Source organism: Plasmodium fragile (genome assembly GCF_000956335.1).
Source record: "Plasmodium fragile strain nilgiri unplaced genomic scaffold supercont1.46, whole genome shotgun sequence".
NCBI classification, from domain to species: Eukaryota; Apicomplexa; class Aconoidasida; order Haemosporida; family Plasmodiidae; genus Plasmodium; species Plasmodium fragile.
In genome coordinates, this window is record NW_012192626.1 from 57,447 (window position 1) to 76,247 (window position 18,801).

Here is an 18,801-nt window from a genome sequence, read left to right on the forward strand (position 1 = left end):
TGGAAAGCAAAAAAAAAAAAAAATAAATAAATAAAGTTGGCCAACATTTCGCGATTAGTGCTAACATGTATGCTCGTTTAAACGGAAAGAAGGAACAAAAAAAAAAAAAAAAAAAAAAAAAAGAACGAAAAAAAACAAAACCTCATATGATATCGTTTAAATTCGAAACACAAGCGACGCGTCACGCCTTATGGTACTCTGTTTAGGGTGTAAAAATATATATACTCTGTGAAATTGTGAAAGGATAATATTGGAGGCCTCGGCAAGGGTGGAGGGAAAGACACAAAGCAGGGAGGCATCAACTGGAGAGGTTCACACAACTAAAGCGTCGAACACGAGGCTGACAGACCAACATTAGGATCACCGGACAAGTAGCAAGGAAAAAGCTAGCACCCACGTGGATGCAGCCCTCATCACAAGGAACAAATTGCCCCTTGTGCACGAAATGAGCTAATGAGCTTCATTTTTTTGAGGGGAAAAAAAAAAAAATGCAAATCGCTGCAAATTCCTACAAGTGACTATCACCCAGACACATGTGTGCACTACACACGTAAGCATACTTGTGCCTAGACACCTTATAAGCACTTGTGTTGCCACGGCACATTGTGAAGGCCTTTCCTCAGGGGCACGCTCGACACACGCACACACATACATACAGACAAACACACGTACGAAAAAGTGAGGAGGCAAGATGGGCATGGTGTTCTCCTCCATACTGGCCCGCCTATTTTCAAATAGAGAAATCAGGATCCTCATATTAGGCCTGGATAATGCAGGAAAAACGACCATCCTGAACAGACTGCAGCTGGGCGAAATAGTACAAACTATTCCTACCATTGGTTTCAATGTAGAAAGTGTAAACTACAAGAACTTAAAATTACAGGTGTGGGATTTGGGGGGACAGTCGTCCATTAGACCCTACTGGAGGTGCTACTATAAAAATACAAATGCTATTATTTACGTCATTGATAGCTCAGATGGCGAACGCTTGGTCAATACAAAATGGGAAATTAATATGATTCTGAAGGAGCCCGATTTGGAAGGAGTACTCCTGGTCATTTTTGCAAACAAGCAGGATGTTAAGAATTGTCTTTCTATTACTCAGATTTCGAAGGACTTAAATTTAACGTCGATACGGGATCGGCAGTGGGCTATTTTCAGCACCAGTGCTACGAAGAACCTGGGGATTACGGAGGCCCTGGACTGGCTCGTCACTAACATCAAGTGATGTGTTGGAGTGACGTGATGTTGTGTCTCGTTTCTTCCGCCCATATCTGTATAGTGTCACAAGTTTACAACTTTACAAATGTACCAATTTACAAATATACAAATTCATTCGCCGAACTTTACAAATCATTTTTTTTTTTTTTTTTTTTCAAATTCCCCATTTAAACGTAAGCCCATGGGGCTATTGCAACGCCCCTGTTGTGTATCCCGTCGTGTATGCTCGTATGTGTCACTGCACATGTGTACGCATACGCAAGTGTTTTTTTCTCCATGCCGCTCATCGTTTTTGTTTTTCCTTCCCTTGTCGCGTTGCTCTTTTTTGTTGTCCATCTCATGTGCACCTGCACATGTAGCGTCGCTTCCCGTTTTTTTTTTTTTTTTTTTTTTTTTTTTTTTTTGTTGTCGTTGTTGACCCGCCTCTCTGTGTGAATCCCCCCGTGGTGCGTTTCCCTCAGAATGGTTGATTTGTTTTCGCGTCCCTTCCATTCAGCTTTTTTAAAATGACATTCTCATTTCTTAACATAACAAACTTTTAAGTGTGATTAAAAAAAATATGTTTAATTAACAAATTGCTCACTTTCAGCATTTTGAAGCGGGCACAATATTCAATCCTGAATAAAAAAAAAAAAAACACATAGCAGTAATTGTGTGCGTCGCAAGGATGCCATGGCTTTCTTTACCCAACAGCTTCATTTTTGCAAACATGTAAGTGTGGACTTATGTGTAGAAATATTTGCTGCTTTGCAAAGTTGTGAATTTTTATTTCCCGCTTGAAAAGGAAACAGTTTTGTAGTTTTCCCAACCACCCCGTCGCATATTTCTCCTCTTTTACTTCACACTATAGCCAAGAGGGATGATAAAATGAAGGGAGTCAAGTTAAGGCCCACTTTTTATTCGTTACAAACGAGGCGGTAATGAATTGGATTATTCGAAAAATTGAAAATTGTGAGGAGATGTGCCGCTTGCGAGTACCTAGGGTTCACTATGCATGCACTTGTGTGTAAATCGTTACACATGTAATATATGAACATGTGTGTACACGTTACTTCTCCCCCGCAGCTTCAACACAGCGCTAATCAAGTCCAAAATTGACACGCTGGAAAACTACGCGAAGAAGAACCAAATGCACAGGCTACGGATGAACGACTTGTTCGACGTCCTCAAACTGTATGCACAATTTGACGCTCCACATGGGGAGAAGAAAAAAAAAAAAAAAAAACTAGTGGCGACATGTGGAAGGAGACACCATCCGCTGAGAGGGGAACAATGTGGCTGCAACGACAAATACCCTAACAATTATAGCAGCAAATGAAATAGAGAGAACAAAGCCTCACCTCTATAATAATCCTGTTGTAGGTCCAAAACGGAAGAAGATTACAAGCTGTCCCTGCACCTGCTCAATCTGTACTACAATTTTGGGAGGAACTTAAACACACAGCAAGATGTTAATTTATTTTTTATTTTCATCCTGAGGACGAAGCAGCTGAATGAGGCACAGGAGGTAACCAGACCGCTCCATTAGTGTGGAAGTGGAAAGGGGGGGGGGGGATAACAGGGATTAGAGTAAAATAAGGGTAGACGTACAACAAGGTGCAAGCGTCTGCACGCCTTTAAGTTATTCTTTGCCCGTATATGTGTGAAGATCCCCATTTGGTACCCGCCCATAGCTTCACAAAGGTGCGTAAACACGTGCACAAATAAGTGCACTTCTTCTAATCGCTTCACTATAACCACACACACCCATTTCTTCGAAGCTGCTTAAATATTTTAACGGATGGCTCCTGTGCCCTCCGTCGAACAAGTACATTTTGTTATGTATGGAAGAATTTTTAAAAAAAAAAAAATATTACGATGTTCGAGAAATATTTTCCTTCATACGACAGAACAGGTAATGTCCATATGGAAGTACTCAGTGGTGTGTTCGGGGGGATTTTGTGCTGTTGGAGGCCACTCCACAATACGTTGCGCACTGTATTTATTTATTATTATTTTTTTCCTGCCCTTCCTTTGTAGCCAAATAAAACTTGAAAGTTCCTTCTACACCGTGACCATAAAGGCCATGCTCATGTTGGAAAAGAATTCTCTTCAGGAGGCCATGATAGTAAGTGCGAAATGAAAAAAAAAAATGTGGCTGCAGTGATTGATGAGGGACACCTTGGCCAAAAACCATATGTTCACATAAACATACACCTGTGTACCTGTCTCTCCCTCCCCCTTCGCAGATATACGACGATTCGTATGACATGTGTATTTATTTGACGAACGAAATTCACAATTTGCTGTTAGGTTGGTTTTACACACGGAGGAGGTGGTGTTACATTTGTAGGTCATTTTTCATCTGTGTCGAACGGAAGACACATAGGGTTACTTATATATATACCTACTTATGCCTTTCCCATAACAATTTTTCGCAGAAAATAACTTGTACCTTTATCACACCGTGAAGGAGATGAAACCGGAGGTACGAAAAAAAAAAAAAAAAAAAAAAGACACAAAGCGGGGAACAGGGGGTCATTTTGTGGTTCCACTACTATGCATAATTAACTGTATTTTGTTTTTTCCTTTTTTTTTTACAAATGTAGAATGAAGAATTACTCAAGTTATACGAATGCAACGTGGAAAAAATAATTGTAATGAATTGAGCGAATGGCACACCTGAGCGAAGTTGTGGTGATGCCCCAGGATCCCATGTTGCTTTAACAAACCAATGGGCATATTTTTTAACTATACGTTGCACCCTTCCGTAGATACGACTAATAAACGAGTTAATAAAAAATAGGACCTCGATAAAATTGTCCTCAAAGACTTTGAGTCTTTTTGCCTGGACAAAAATGTACTTTGACCTTAATGCAATCATCAAGTAAGTTGCTAATGCAGAAATGGAAACGCAAAAAAGCCTTGTACACAATTTATCGCCGATTATGTGATAATATAATTTTTGTGCGAAATTTATTCTCAGGAAAACGAATCATGACTTGGTGGATGTCCAGGCGTGTAACACGTGGTTGGACATTTTAAAATTGTCCTGTTTGTATAATCAAATTCCTGAATGGTGAGTAAAGAGCATCCTTTTTTTCCGCGTGCATAAAGTGCGCAGAGTGTGGGGAGGTACAAGCTTTTTTTTTTTTTTCGTCGAAATTTTTTTTTTTTTTTTTTTTGCATGTCCACTTCCAAGCCACTGTAGTCCCTTTTCGCAAGAATTCAAAACTGTTTTGTTGAGCATGAAGGATGACGAGCATGTCGCCCAGGTAGGGAAAATGAGTGTTCGTTCAAGTGTGCCTCTACTTTGCGTAGCTCTGTACGCATATGTGAACACGCGTTTTTGTAGCTCCCCTGCGAAATGGCCAAATGGTGAACTGTGTTTCTCTCCCACCTTACAGGCGCTGGAATACATCGATATATACTTTCACGAGAAATAGGACGGGGAATTTTTTTTTTTTTTCCTTTTTTTTGCACCATGTCTGTTGTTACTTTTTTACTTTGTTAATCAAAGCGTGTATGTTCGCATAGTTCCCATTTTCCAGACGACGCGACACGGCGGAGGCGCGTCAGTTTGGGTCCTTCGCGCGTGCAGCGCTGTTGCAGTTGTTTTGTAACTGTAAGTGTTAAGAAGAAAAAAATATATATACGGGTGCAAAAGGCCGAAGCGGAAAGCTTCCACCCCCTTTTCATCCTTTTTTTTTTTTTTTTTTCACTTCATCCCACTTCAGCTTGTTTTGTTTTTTATGTTTATTTTTTTTCCCGTAACTCTGTTGGTACCAAATAAGCTTTAAAAAAAAAAAAGAAAAGAAAAGAAAACTGCACAAAAATGTAATAGCTCTGATCTGTCAAGTTCGCGACGAGGAAAAGTTGCATGCACATGAAAAGCTATTATGTGTATGCACAGCACATCCATATGCGTCGGCTCAAATTCTCCCGCGTTGCAAGAAGTTCCCCTCTACCCAGAGCAACAATACGTGTGAATTTTGTGCAACTAAAATTTCAACTTAAGCAGTTGTGTGCATAGATATGGATGCATGGGGGGATAAGCAAAATGAGACAACAAAAAAAGGGAACATAAGCAGGGGGGTGAAAAAGGAACATAAAAAGCGAGGGAAAAAAGGAGAATAAGAATGGGGCAAAAATATGAGAATAAGAATGGGGCAAAAATATGAGAATAAGAATGGGGCAAAAAAAGGAAAATAAAAAGGGGCAACAAAAAAAAAGGAAAAGGAGCACATAAGAGCGGAGAACAAATCCGCACGTTGCTGCAAAAAATGCGATGGTAGGGCAGCGCGTAAAATTTTTTCTGTGCCGACGCGGCGAAAAGGGTTTCGCTAAAAAAAAAAAAAAAAGCATAGAGCCCAAGCGTGTAAGAAAAGGGGTGGATTTATGATCACTTTTAATTTGTGTGTTTCCTTCTCATAGCAGTTGTTACGGACATATGCATGGAGATACATATTTCGTGCGGGAGTCGGAAATGTGCAATGAGGCAATATTCCGGCGAATAAAATTTGCTCCTTGTTTTATAATAATATACAAGCACCTGTATGCGCACGCCTAGGGCTAGGCGGCTTAAGGATTATAAGTAGGGGTTACGGGTTACGTTATTTTAGGGAGCAAGTGCGGCACGCGCCTGATGCGATGTTTTGTTTTTTTTCCCCGCAATCTTTTCCAAACTCTACCCTCCGTTCCTATTTACATGAGCATTAAAAAGAGTAGCAAAAAAAAAAAAAAATGTATAACCATTTTTTATGTAGCACAAATGGTTGATTTACGCACCCACCACACCATGCGGAATACCATACAAAAATTGTTTTCATTTAAAAAAAAAATTTCCCTAGTGATCATTTTCATTCCTGGTTCCCACCCATGCACTTTGAAAATTCCAATTGGAAAACATACAATGTAACACAAAAAAAAAAAAAATTTTGTTTTTCTGAGCTTATCGCATTAACAGTATTAATATTTTGTTTTAACAAAGAACTTTTATTTTTACCAAGTGATAAGGTAGAACCAAAAATTTTAGAAGGAACTTTAGCGGCAACGGAGCTTCAGTGTTCAGTTTCATATTTAACTTACGAGAAAAGAGGCATAAGCAAGATTTATATATAACCCCAGATATATATTTTTATGAACAAAATTATTTCTCGCTCGTTCGTGTTACCCCCACCCCAACGTACATCGCACGTAGAAAACAGTGTTACCAGGCCCCCCCCCAAGTTCATTTTCCCCTTGTTCCAACTCCCCTTTTGCACCCCACCCCATTTATTTGCAATGTTAGAAAGGAACTCCCGAGACTTGTTACTCCTATCACATGAACACGTTTCTTTTTCTCAAGCCAATCATACAGTAAAAGTAAATAGGTTTGAAAAAAAATAAAAAAAAAAAAAGAAGAAAAGAACAGCAAAGCAAAGGAGCAGCTTCGTGTGAATATCCGTGCATATTACGAAATCGCCTGAACGGACGTGTGGAAAAATTGTCCATCCCCCCACGCCCGACGAAGCGATAACGGAACGGCAACGGAGCGGTCACGAAGTGGTCACGAAGCGGTAAAGGAGCGACTCCCTCACCCGAACGCTCAAGATTTCCCCCCCCCCCCCCCCCTCCCCACATAAAACATGATTTTATACCCGCACAAGTATTTCCCCCACACGGTAAAATGCATGCTGGCGGCTCACATTTACAGTTTCCCCGTGGAACTGTGCGACGACTTTTTCTACACACGGAGTTTTGACATTGAGAAAAGTCTCGTAGTGAATAACAAGCCTCTGTTGGTGTACGAAAACAATTACGTGAGTTCAACCAAGGCAATATGTTTCCTGTTGCATCGGTTACGCAATGCGGAAAGTAAAAAGTGCCTTGACAATAAGCTACGGCTGTACATGTCATGGGTAGAATGGAGTGATCTGTTCGAGAAGCACATAGAAGTGCTGAACAAGAAGAAAATAATTGACAGTCTAGATGAGCTCGAGAGTTATTTAAAGGAAAATCAAAATAAAAATTTCATATGTAGCTCGGGACAAGATTCTGAAGGGGGCAATAATGACCAGATGACGTTAGCCGATATTTTTGTATACATCTCTCTAACCCATTGCAATATAGAAGTGTGCCCAGAGAGTTGGGTACACATAAGTGAATATATACAAAAGATAAATCAGGTGGAGGATGTGCAGAAGATTTTAAAAGACGTAGAACATATTTACAAATATAAAAATATTTATAATTTATTTATTTCCAAAATTCACGAGAAGAATATTAACTCTTATTTGAAAAATGAAAAATTTTACATAACTACAGCAATTAATTATGTGAATGGGGACCCACACATTGGTCATGCTTACGAAATAGTTTTGGCGGATGCCATAGCTAGGTATCATAAGAATATAGGGAGGAGGGTTTTTTTCACCACAGGTGCTGATGAGCACGGAATGAAGATTGCAAATCAGGCTTCAAGAAATAATATCACTCCACAAGAATTGTGTGATAGAAATGTACTTAAATTTAAAGAGTTAAATAAATTATTACATGTAGATGAGGACTACTATGTGCGAACAACTTGTGATAAGCATAAAAAGATTGCACAAGAAATTTGGTCCAAGTGTGAAAAGAATGAAGATATTTATTTGGGTGAATATGAAGGGTGGTATAATGTGCGTGAGGAGACATATGTCCCCGAGAACGAAGCGAAATTAATGAATTATAGGGACCCCCTGAATAATATAAAATTAGAAAAAATGAAAGAATCATCCTACTTTTTTAAAATGTCAAAATATCAGCAAAGGTTAATCGATTATATACTTGAGAATCCTCAATTTATTCAACCTGAACAAAAGAGGAACGAAATTTTACAGAGATTAAAGGAACCTTTGGCAGATCTGTCCTGTAGTAGGACGAAATTTTCCTGGGGAATTCCCGTGCCCAGTGACAACAAGCATGTTATGTATGTATGGATGGATGCTTTGATAAATTATTATTCTAATTGCTTCATTGTGGAGGGGAAGGAGAATTTTTGGCCAGCAGATGTTCACCTGATCGGAAAAGATATTGTGTGGTTTCACACAGTTATTTTTCCCACAATTCTCATGTCCGTGAATTTGGATTTACCAAAGAGTGTATTTTGCCATGGCTTTGTCTTATCAGGGGATGGAAAAAAAATGTCCAAGTCATTAGGGAATGTGATAAACCCCGTGGAAATAATTGAAGCATATGGGTCAGATGCTTTTCGCTTCCATGTCATTAAGGAAACCAAGAAAGGATTCGACATGCGCTTCGATATTGATAATTTGGTAGACATGTGTAATTCTGATTTAGCGGACACGATTGGAAATTTAGTCCAGAGGACATTATCCCTTTGTCAGCTATCAAATGAGTCTAAGATCCCTCCCCTTTTTGAAGAGTATAATATTGATTTGCCCTTCAGTTTGCTACATTTTATAAACCGAGTGGAATTTCATATGCAGACTTATTGTGTCCAAGTGTGTTGTGAGAAAACAGTACATGTGTGTAAAGATTTAAATAAGTTCCTTACCGAGTTGGCTCCATGGAAATATACAAATGAAGAGCAAAATAAAAAATTACACATCATTAGGATCATGATGGAAGCTATTTATTTAATTGCCCATTATTTGGATATTTTTATTCCCTCCATTGCTTCTCAAATTTTTCAAAAATTAAATACCCCCAAGAAAAGCATTGTTGATTTGAACCCCTGGTTGAATAATCTTCAAGAAGGGGCATACATTAATAATGATCATATTTTATTTAAAAAATTCGAAGTGGAAAGTGCCCAGATAAAAATTCAAAAGGTCATCATGCGTGTGTGTAAAATTGTGAGTATTGTCAAGGCGGAAGAAAGTCAAAAAGGGGCGACCATTTTTGAAATTGAGGTCGATGACAATGAGAAGCACCTCGCTGTCCTCTACCTGCCCACACCTCCCAACTGCATCAATATGTTCACTGCTGCGATTATGAATATAAAGCCCATCACCATTAACAACATCACCGTTAATGCTATCATCCCTCATGTGAACAAGGAAGTGTTTACATTTGAGAGGGAGACGCATATACAGACGGGCACATTAATTAAGGCCAAGAATTACAAAACGCTTGTAAAGCAGCGGGACAATTTAACCAAGAAGGAGGTCAACTCCTTGGAGCTCTCCATTATTAATGGTCATTGTTTTTTCGAGAAGACCGTGCCCTTGGTTTTCGCCTCATCTGAGGACATGCCCTTGTACCACTCGACGCAGAGCAGCGGGCCCCTCAAGTTTTTTTGACCCGCGGGCTAGCTGCGTTGTAGCGGCGTGGCTACCCACTTCAACCACCGCACCATCAAGTCGGTTTTCATAACACACGCAGAAACGAAAAAAGGGTTTGCATAGCATACGGACGGGTGCGAAAACATCTCAGCGGGATGCATCTGTGCCTTATGTGTACAATTGTTTTTTTTTTTTTTTTTTTTTTTTTTTTCCTAAGCTGGTCCTTTTGCATTTAACACCTATTAATATTTGGAAAAGTAACAAAAAAAAAAAAAAAAAAAAAAAAGTTAAAATGATATATAAACCTAAATTGTGTCTCTCCATATAAGACACCTCATTAAAAAAAAGAAAAATATTAAATTCGTAAATGAAAAAAGAGGGAAGTTTCCCATCTGGGAGCTGTCTGCAACGCAAGCACTTGACAAGGGGCCCCCTTTTGTGAAAACCCAATTGGGATCTGAGCCACATGACACGTGAATACACAACGCGCGGGGTTCACTACCCTTAACCGCTTCAAAAAAATGTATATGGAGACGGATGGGGCAGGAGGTTATATGTAACTCTGCACCCGAACCTGCTTCACAAAACTAGCTTGCGAGACAAACTTCCATGTGTAGCTGTCCAGTGGTCAACCTGCCTCTGCTTATGCACCGCCTAACTGTTCAGTACCTCCAGGAGTGCCACCGTGATGTAGGACGATTTGGGCAGGGAGCAAGTCAAAAGGATAGAGGCCGTCGTTCGATAATTGGGTACCTCCTTAATTAAATGCTCGTGGTACACGTCACTCTGGACGAAGGTGATGTGTGTTTGCATGTCGTCCTCCATGTGCGTTATAGGTGTGGGGTTGGCAGCGTCCCCTTTTGACTCATCACTCGCCGCTGCTGAATTGGTCGCGGAATTGATGGCCGAATTGGCGGCCCACCCCTCCTGCTCCAGCAGCCTGCTCAAATCACTCCTTATGAAGGGAATCCTGCCCCCACCCGCTCCGTCACTTTTAATAAAAAGGGACTTGAAATCACGAGGTTTTACAACGACCTTTCTATACCCGCCTGGCGCGCTGAAGAAGTTTTTTTCGGATCGAAAATAATCTAATGATAAGTGCAAATTGCTCAACACAGATTTGTATTCTTCCGTGAGGTTTGGAGGAAACACAAAATTCTTATCTCCAGGTAAAGGTAAAACGACATCGTACATATCGTACAGGGAAATGTTTTCATGTGTCACTGGGATTATGTTTGTTTCGTATAAAGGTTCGTCTTCTTCCGTCTCATCTGAGTAATGCTCAGTGGAACTATCACTGGTTAGAACTTCTTCACTATTACGAGTGGAATCGATAAGATCGCCTACCACAACACCAAAGCCATACTTCTTCATTCGAATATCCGCAAGGATGTTGAATATAAGACTTTGAGCAGAATGTATAAAGAGGGAAAATATATCCTTGGGTAAATTCATGAATGCATTTTTAAAATTTTTATCATTTTTTAAGGAGCACAAAATTGTTTTTTCTACATGGGAGTGGCTCGAAATGGAGTTTATTATTTCTGAAATTTCTTTTGGAAGTTGGTTTTGCTCTTCTTTTACAGTTCTGTGTGGTGTTCCGTTCATTTTTTTTTCTTTTTTTTTTTTAAAAAAGTTTTTTCCTTTTTCACAATTTGGTGTGGGCAGAGGGGCGTTCTCAACACATACGATTGGGTCTTCCTTTTGATGCGCGTCTTTTTGGTCTGCTTCCTCCTGATCATCCTTCTCGTCTTTCCTCGCATGTGATGACTCATCATTGTGTGTGGTCAGAACGACCGCATCACTTTTGTCTTCCACCCCATTTGTCGCTTCCAAGTCGTTCAAGTACTTAATGAGGCGACTCTTCTTGGAGTTGTCCAGCCCAGCATTCTCAATGACGTGGAAGAGAGCCTGCTTGTAATTCTTCTTCAGTATGCAAATTCCAATTTCGTAATTTTTTATTTTTTTACTGCCAAATCGTTGGTGGCCGAAGTAGTTTACGAATCCTGCCTTTTTAAAGTTTTCGGCGAGGGCGGAGAATTTTTCCTCCGAGGTGTCCTGCACACCCCTGATTAGGACCTTAAAGAAGTTCCCCTTCAAATCGCCCAGGGATAGTTTTTTTTTTCTGTACCTGAGGTTGGACACGTAGACATTGTTGCACCAGGAGCGGGAACCACTCCTATCGTCGCTTCTATGGTCGCTTCTATCGTGGCTTCTATCGTGGCTGTCAGAGTCGCCCCCCATTATAAGCTTAAACAAATCGAGCATCTTCGCCCTGTGGATGCAAAACCTTTGCACCGTTATACCCCTCTTATCCTTAATCCCACAGTATGATATGTCTCCGTTTTTTTTTTTTAAATTTACTTTTATTTTGTGTAGCACTTCGCATATGTCTTTGTTTTCTTTGTACAAATTGAAGTGTAGATAATTCTTTCCCTTTTTTTGTTCGCTTTTCTTCTTCCTGTGGTCGTTCAGCTTATCCAGGAAGTTTCGCCCTCCGTCATTTTCGGAGTGTTCTTCGTAGTTAAGCTGGTTGAAAGGGGTGTGACCCTTGTCACCATTTTTATTAGAACCCGAGGGGGAAGTATTTCTGTTGGTGGGCACGCCATGCTCGTCACATGTTGGGGTGGTCTCTTTTGGGGGGTCACCTCCGTGCGTTGCGTCTTTGGAATTGTCACGCACGGGTCCCTCACAAAGGTTTGGCGTAGTGGTTATGCCTTCCGCTTCGCCTTGCCCCTTTTTATTCTCCCTCGGCGTGTTCACCCCCCATGTGTAGTTGCCATGGGAAGTCTGAGACAAAGGCCCGTACTCAATTTTCCTTTTCTTATTTTCGATGAATCCCTCTGCAGCGTAAGGGATATCCGTGGCAAAATTTTCTCGGTGAAACTTCCTAACCTGTTCAGGTAATTTTGTGATTTTTTTTTTTTCTTCCATTTGGTCCAACTTTTGGCAGATAATATTTTCCAGTTGGTCGTTTTGGCTGATTCGAGATTTCTTTGCATGTCCTTTTAATTTATTAAATATATCTTGTGGCAAAATAGTTTTTAGGCAGTTAAAGGAGGGGTAAATTTGTATGGCGCTGATGTGTACATCAGTCTTTTTTGCTTTGGTGAGCTCTATAATGTTATTGTTATTGTTACTGTTGGCATTGCCTTGTAGTATATTTCCATGCGCAAGGACACCTTGGCTCTGGGGGACATTCTTCGTCTCGGTCAAGAGAAATGGGTAATATTGTTTTATAACATGGTGGATGTTTCTTCGCGCTGCTTTGTTTCCATCGGTGGGTTCTTCATCGTGAACGACATCCTGATGTTCATTTGAATGGGACTTCTCCCGAGTAGGCATCTCATCGAGGTGTATAAAGAGACAGTACGGAATGGACACTTTGTCCAAGCCTTCCCTCGTTGCCTCCTGCGGTAATTCACCCGCCTCACTCTTCACTTTTAACTGATATATATCGTGTAACAGGGTTAGAAATTGCTTGAATGTGTTCACATCATTTTTGTTTACATACTTGGCTAGCACATGTAGGTGTAAATCCGTTTTGGAGATGCTGCTGATTAATTTTTGCCTCTCGTCTTCCTCATTCTGGTGAATGATTTGATTAATTTTTTTTCCATGTATGAATTGTTCCAAGTGCAAAATGTTGTTGTTTCTGGTAATTTCATGCACATGAAAATCTTCGTAGATGGTTTTTATTTTCCCTTTGATGCCGTCCATGCTATGTATGTTTTTTCTGAATAGGTAATCGATGCCATGGTTTTTGGCGAAGGGAAAATTCTCTCCAGTTTTCTCGTTCATAAGGGTAGTAAGTAGGAGAGCGGTGGGGATAAACGGGACCACAGTTGTTACGTATGTACACACGTATGTATTATATGAATTGTGAGGCACAGGTAGGAGTCTTATCGAAAGTGACCAACACCATCTGCTAGCCAAACGACAGCATGCACTATTTTTTGCACTAGAAAAAATGTAACATTTCACACTAGGGATGGGGTGGGGGAATTTAAAAAAAAAAAAGGGGAAAAAAACATTCTTTGGGTTTACTCAGTGGGTGGAGAACAAAGCGCAAGAAGTGTAAAAGCGTCAGAAGTATGAAGAAGGAATAGGGTGGGAGTTCGAGGGGTTGGGGGGTACGTATAAGTTCCTTCATAAGCGAAGCGGCAATTTTTAGTGGGTGCCAAATGTACTAGTCACTGAACAGGAGAAAAAAAAATATACACACATGTAAGTACCTATATATATATGTATGTACCACTCGCTTAGCATGCGTACCCTCCTCCGTTTGCCCTGTTTTTTTTTTTATATGGCCAATGGAGAAAAGCACCACAACCCGTTGCTGTTGTTTTGCGCGGTTGCCCTCTCTAACCTTGCACTGAGGAAGTCAAAAGGGTGAAAAAAAAGGAGAAACAGAGCTACACGTAGGTACATAAACGCATGTGCGTTTTTTCACTTCACAAGTAGAACAGTCTCCATATGCGTAGATTGTCAACAGGGGGCCTCTTCCTAATTGGCGTGAACAACGGATTCACCAATTGGAGGTTGGAGGGGGCTAATATAATTCGAATGAGAAAGATACGTTGAAAGGGGGATCTGAAATGGGAAAGAACAATTCAGCAGCATTTTGAATGGCTACCTTTGGTGTGAAGAGTAGTATGGAAGAGAAGAACGCCTGTCCGTGGTACTCTACGCATATGTTGATGTTACCTATGTGTGCACATTTTTGTATTTTTTTTTTTTTCCCAGGTGGGGGCACCCCTTGGGGGGTTCCTAAACGTTTGCACAGTTAGGGCCAAATGGTTGGTTGCGTCTTTTTTTCCTTTTCTGCCATCCCGCTTGGAAGTAGCCCACTGGGTGTGTTTATGTATTTTTTTTTTTTTTTGTTCGACTCAGCGGAGTGATAAAGGCTCACTTGGTACAAATTGGGGAGAGGGAAAAAAAGGAAGCGGCTTACATACATTTTGCGAGAAAAAAAAAAACATTGAAAAAATTTCCATTGGTAGATACATTGGTTGTGGTTCTAACTGGGGTATTGTTGGAGAGACGTTTTTTACAAAGTACCACATCATCTGTTGAAGTTTATTTCGGTCCATACATAACACATATAAACAGGATGGGGGTGAAAGGCTGTTTACGGCGGTCAGCCAGCAGCAGCTTTTTAGGGCCACCATACGAATTATCTTTATTTGGCATGTTTGATAAAATGGAAAGACGCGGTTTGCTAGTGAACGTCCAACCTGTTCGGATATTGTCTTCTATATTGCAGCTGTTATTTCTACTTCATTCTTTTCTTATCCTTTGGCTTTTGTGTGGAGACATGTGTCCTCTTACTTGTGGTAGGTAGCATTCCAGACTGAATGTTGTACTCCACTTGGGGGGGAAAGGAAAAATGCTCTTAGCCAATGCAACCGTGTAACTTGTTTTTTTTTTTTTATCCCCGCATCCATGTGGATGGGTAGAAGGAAGGCATGCGTACTGAAATTTATGATCAAATGTTGGTGCGTCCACTTTGTGGTCTCACTTGAAATTGTGAAACAGGATGGAATCATTTTTTTTTTTTTTTTTGCCACATAGTGATCTACTTCCAATGCAGAGAAATATTCGACTCTACACTTTTTGTCAATTTGGAAAAGTGTAAAAAAAAAATAAAAAAAAGGGACACATGTTAACACAGTGCATTGGAACAGCATTTAATGTATCTTTTTGTTATTTTTTCGTTTTCCTTTTGTTCTTCCCCGACAATCTAGGCGAGTATGACTGCTTAGCAAATGTGTTGTCACGTAGTTAAGATGGAACAAATTTGAAAAAGGCTTTTTTTTTTTTGAACCGACATGTGGAGTTCATTTTCGTGCATGCAGAGGGGTTAAAGCATTTTTTGTTTTATCCTTACCGTTTTTAAGAAAAAAGAGCGATATGTGTGGAGTGTAGCAGGCCAAGACTACATGTGTGGAAAGAAAAAAACACTTAACAATGTTGAAGAAGCGGGTGGCACAATTTGGTGGCGCTCACCCATGAATAGGTTGTTCTTCACCTTATTGCAGTTGTCAAAGTGGAATTTTTTTTTTTTTTTTTTTTTTTTTTCTCCAACGCACCGCTTATGAAAATGAAAAGCATAAACCACATTTCTTTTTTCTTCATCATCTTGCTGATACTTACACGTGAGAACAAACTGGCAAGCGGAAAATTTACGAGTCACACACTTGGGAATTTAACAACTGGTTTAGTAGATAATGACAAGGCAAGGCGTGAGAAGGATATGAAAGAATGTGAAAGAGGCAATGGTGGTGTAGAGGTAGAGGGGGACAGTCCCAGAAAGGGTGAGTTGGACACCCATGTGGGGAGGGACGAAACGGAGGAAGGTACCTTGGATGAGCGCGGTGATACGGTCCTTGTGCAAATTGAGGAGCATGAAGAAAGTGTTAACTCTGTGAGTGAGTCAGCCTCGGGGGGTGATGGTGAATTGGGCGACGATGAAGTGGAGGACCATGAAGTGGAGGACGATGAAGCGGACGATGATGAAGCGGACGAAGATGAGGACGAAGACGACGATGATGAGGACGATGATGAAGTGGACGATGATGAAGCGGACGACGATGAAGCGGACGACGATGAAGTGGACGACGATGAAGCGGACGACGATGAGGAGGTAGACCACGAGCAGATTGATTTCGAACAGGTGGAGGATGCAGCGAGAGAAGAGCTGAATTGGGACGAAACAAACGAGTCAGAACAAACCGAGGCAGAAAGCACGGAGTGTGCAAGACCTTATCATCATAAAAAATATGAGACAAATGATGAGGCACAGAGAAACATCGACACGGATGAAGTAAAAATGGAGATACGTAAGTGGAGCGGCGGACATCCATGGGGACAAAACAATATCATGCTTATGAATACAAATCATATGGAAGAGGCAAACGAGGAAGGGCAACAAGTGGGAAGTGTGTACGAACAGGAAGATGGGGCAGAAGGAAAAAGCTCAGTTTCAACAAGTGATACCAAGGCCAATGATCTGCTCATGGGAGATTATAAACAGGCGAATGAAATTAAGAAGGCAGCCAGTGCTTTAGTCGACACGATGATTAACATGCTGGAAGAACACGGAGAGCATGATGAGGTAAGAACGTTGGCCCAATACTTTATTAAAATTTTCACCACTGATTTAAACACACATAAAAAGGAACCCTGGTGTAACAGATGACACTTCATAACCTTGTATGCACGTAGTGCCAGTGCGGCTGTGAAATATGCCCACATGTGTAATTAACGGGATATAATTATTTTTTACACAATGGACATTTGAAAGTACGACAAAGAGGGGACGGACAAAATGACAAACCCTGCTACATGATCTTTAAAAGGAACTCCTTCCAGTTTGTATTTCATGTAGGTGAATTATGTAAGGTGTGATTGTGGAGTGGAGCAATACACATGTCGCATTGTTTAGGTGTTTTGTATACTTGTTTATCCTGTCATGAAAAATTTTTACCCTTTTTTGTATTGCACAGGCAGTTGTGTACCCATTTGGGGGTGAGTGGCAGAATCGATTGAGCATCCCCCCCCAGGAGAGCGGGGACTTGAGTTATTCCTCTTAGCAAATTGATGAAAATGGTTAAGAAGTGTACTTCGAATATTTGTTCCCTTTTGCATTGTGGAGTTGATATGGTCATTAAAAAAAAAAGGGGGGAGCATTCCGTGTGCGCAAAACAGTGCACAAAGGGGAGGGGAACGTTCGCGCAGATGCCAGAGGTCTTTTCTTCCGCCTTGTTAGTAAATAGGGCACAATTTGCTCGTTTTGTAAAAAAGCAAGAAAAAAATGGTGCACAAGAAATGGCAATTAATGCTGCACACAAGATTTCCTATATAAATACCGAAATGCGTTCACTTGGCAAAAATTAAAATGTGGGAGCCGAGGGGATGTGAGCGTGGCTGTTTTAAGAAGTGTAATTAATTTATAGTTTTGCCCAATGGGGAGGGAGGGGGTTTTCCCTCCAACAGAAGGAAAAAAAAAAAAAAAAAAAAAAAAAAGTAAAAGGACAACTTTCCATTCTGGGTAAACGTAATTAAATTTTCTAATTTGTAAAAGTATTTCCTTTTAATGATTTAAAAGTTCTGTAGGAAAAAATCAGGAGGCGTTGAATCAACAGCAGCATACATGTTGGACAATCAGAAAACGATTAAAAATTGCACATGTGGAAAGGCAGAAAGTTTATATGGAAGAAAGCGAACAAAGGCAAAATCGTCTGCCCCCGCCAGTTAATTTCTCTGAGGAGAGGCCTCTGTCGTGTTCCTTTGTTTTTTTTCTGATGTTTTTCTTTCTGTGAAATATGTTTCATTTTAACTGTTGAAATATATTTCCATATTTTTTTTTTTTTTTTTCCGTATGCGGTTAATTTTCTGAGCTGCCCAATTGTGGGGTGCAGTATGGGCAGTGACACGTCGCTAGTTTTGCAAAATTGCCGGGGTAATCGTTCACCTCTGTGAGCGCGCCGTTTATGCATGTGTGTGTATTCCTTCCAGGGCGGTAAAACTAACGTGCGCCGACGGAGCAGCATTTTATAATAAATATGATAACCTGTTTAAAATAACTTTTCACCTCCGCAACATATTCCAAAATTAAATGAAAAGCTCTGCTGACGGCAAAAAATATTCATCGCGCCATTTTGTTAGTTTTATCAATTATTTATTTTTTTGTTTTTTATTTTATTTTATTATTTTTTTTAAAAATATTTTTGTGAATACCAAAAGCAAATCTAAAAGCGAATAGCTAAAAGCAAATAGCCAAAAGCGAAATCGCCAATCGATTATTCCATACAATACCATTTTCGAATATTTCCAAAACTACACTCGAAAAAGAAAAGTTTAATATAAATTTTTTTTCCACGTGATTTCTTTGCAAAAAATTCCCCAAATCAGAGTTCCCCTTGACGAAATCCAAGATGAGAAACGCCGTATGCCTAATTTTTTGTTTATTTTTTCTAAACCAGTTTGAAGGCGCGCAAAAGGAAGGAAGCGTCGGCTTCTCCAAGGTGGGCGTCACAAATTCGCAGAAGACCAATTTGAGGGTGCCCGTGCCGCCCAGCAGCAAGGTGACCAGTGAGAATGCTGACCCACAAAGTTGCACCGACTGTAGTGCGCCTTGCGTATCTGAATGCACAAAGGGTGATGGCAAATGCCCAGTAGGTGAAACCAAGTGCACAAAGGGTGACGGCAAATGCCCAGTAGGTGAAACCAAATGCACAAAGGGTGATGGCAAATGCCCAGTAGGTGAAACCAAATGCACAAAGGGTGATGGCAAATGCCCAGTAGGTGAAACCAAATGCACAAAGGGTGA

The 18,801-nt window shown here is 40.4% G+C and overlaps 5 protein-coding genes across 5 annotated transcripts; 4 read left to right on the plus strand and 1 right to left on the minus strand.

The window, feature by feature from the left end:
• Positions 1–691: 691 nt before the first annotated feature.
• AK88_03769 (uncharacterized protein) lies at positions 692–1,228 on the plus strand (the record flags this gene model as incomplete). The annotated part of the gene is made up of 1 exon (XM_012481379.1): positions 692–1,228. One exon carries the CDS (start codon positions 692–694, stop codon positions 1,226–1,228), a length of 537 nt encoding a protein of 178 aa, XP_012336802.1.
• An 860-nt stretch (positions 1,229–2,088) lies between these two features.
• Positions 2,089–4,646, plus strand: AK88_03770 (uncharacterized protein; the record flags this gene model as incomplete). Its single annotated transcript, XM_012481380.1, has 12 exons — positions 2,089–2,138; positions 2,287–2,394; positions 2,584–2,728; positions 2,982–3,115; positions 3,241–3,328; positions 3,450–3,513; positions 3,642–3,688; positions 3,810–3,857; positions 3,975–4,087; positions 4,187–4,279; positions 4,403–4,475; positions 4,608–4,646. 12 exons carry the CDS (start codon positions 2,089–2,091, stop codon positions 4,644–4,646), a joined length of 1,002 nt encoding a protein of 333 aa, XP_012336803.1.
• A 2,181-nt stretch (positions 4,647–6,827) lies between these two features.
• AK88_03771 (methionine-tRNA ligase) lies at positions 6,828–9,485 on the plus strand (the record flags this gene model as incomplete). Its single annotated transcript, XM_012481381.1, has 1 exon — positions 6,828–9,485. The coding sequence occupies one exon, from the start codon at positions 6,828–6,830 to the stop codon at positions 9,483–9,485; it is 2,658 nt and encodes an 885-aa protein (XP_012336804.1).
• Positions 9,486–10,121: 636 nt separating this feature from the next.
• AK88_03772 (uncharacterized protein) lies at positions 10,122–13,268 on the minus strand (the record flags this gene model as incomplete). The annotated part of the gene is made up of 1 exon (XM_012481382.1): positions 10,122–13,268. One exon carries the CDS (start codon positions 13,266–13,268, stop codon positions 10,122–10,124), a length of 3,147 nt encoding a protein of 1,048 aa, XP_012336805.1.
• A 2,302-nt stretch (positions 13,269–15,570) lies between these two features.
• Positions 15,571–16,668, plus strand: AK88_03773 (uncharacterized protein; the record flags this gene model as incomplete). The annotated part of the gene is made up of 1 exon (XM_012481383.1): positions 15,571–16,668. One exon carries the CDS (start codon positions 15,571–15,573, stop codon positions 16,666–16,668), a length of 1,098 nt encoding a protein of 365 aa, XP_012336806.1.
• Between the last annotated feature and the right edge of the window lie 2,133 nt (positions 16,669–18,801).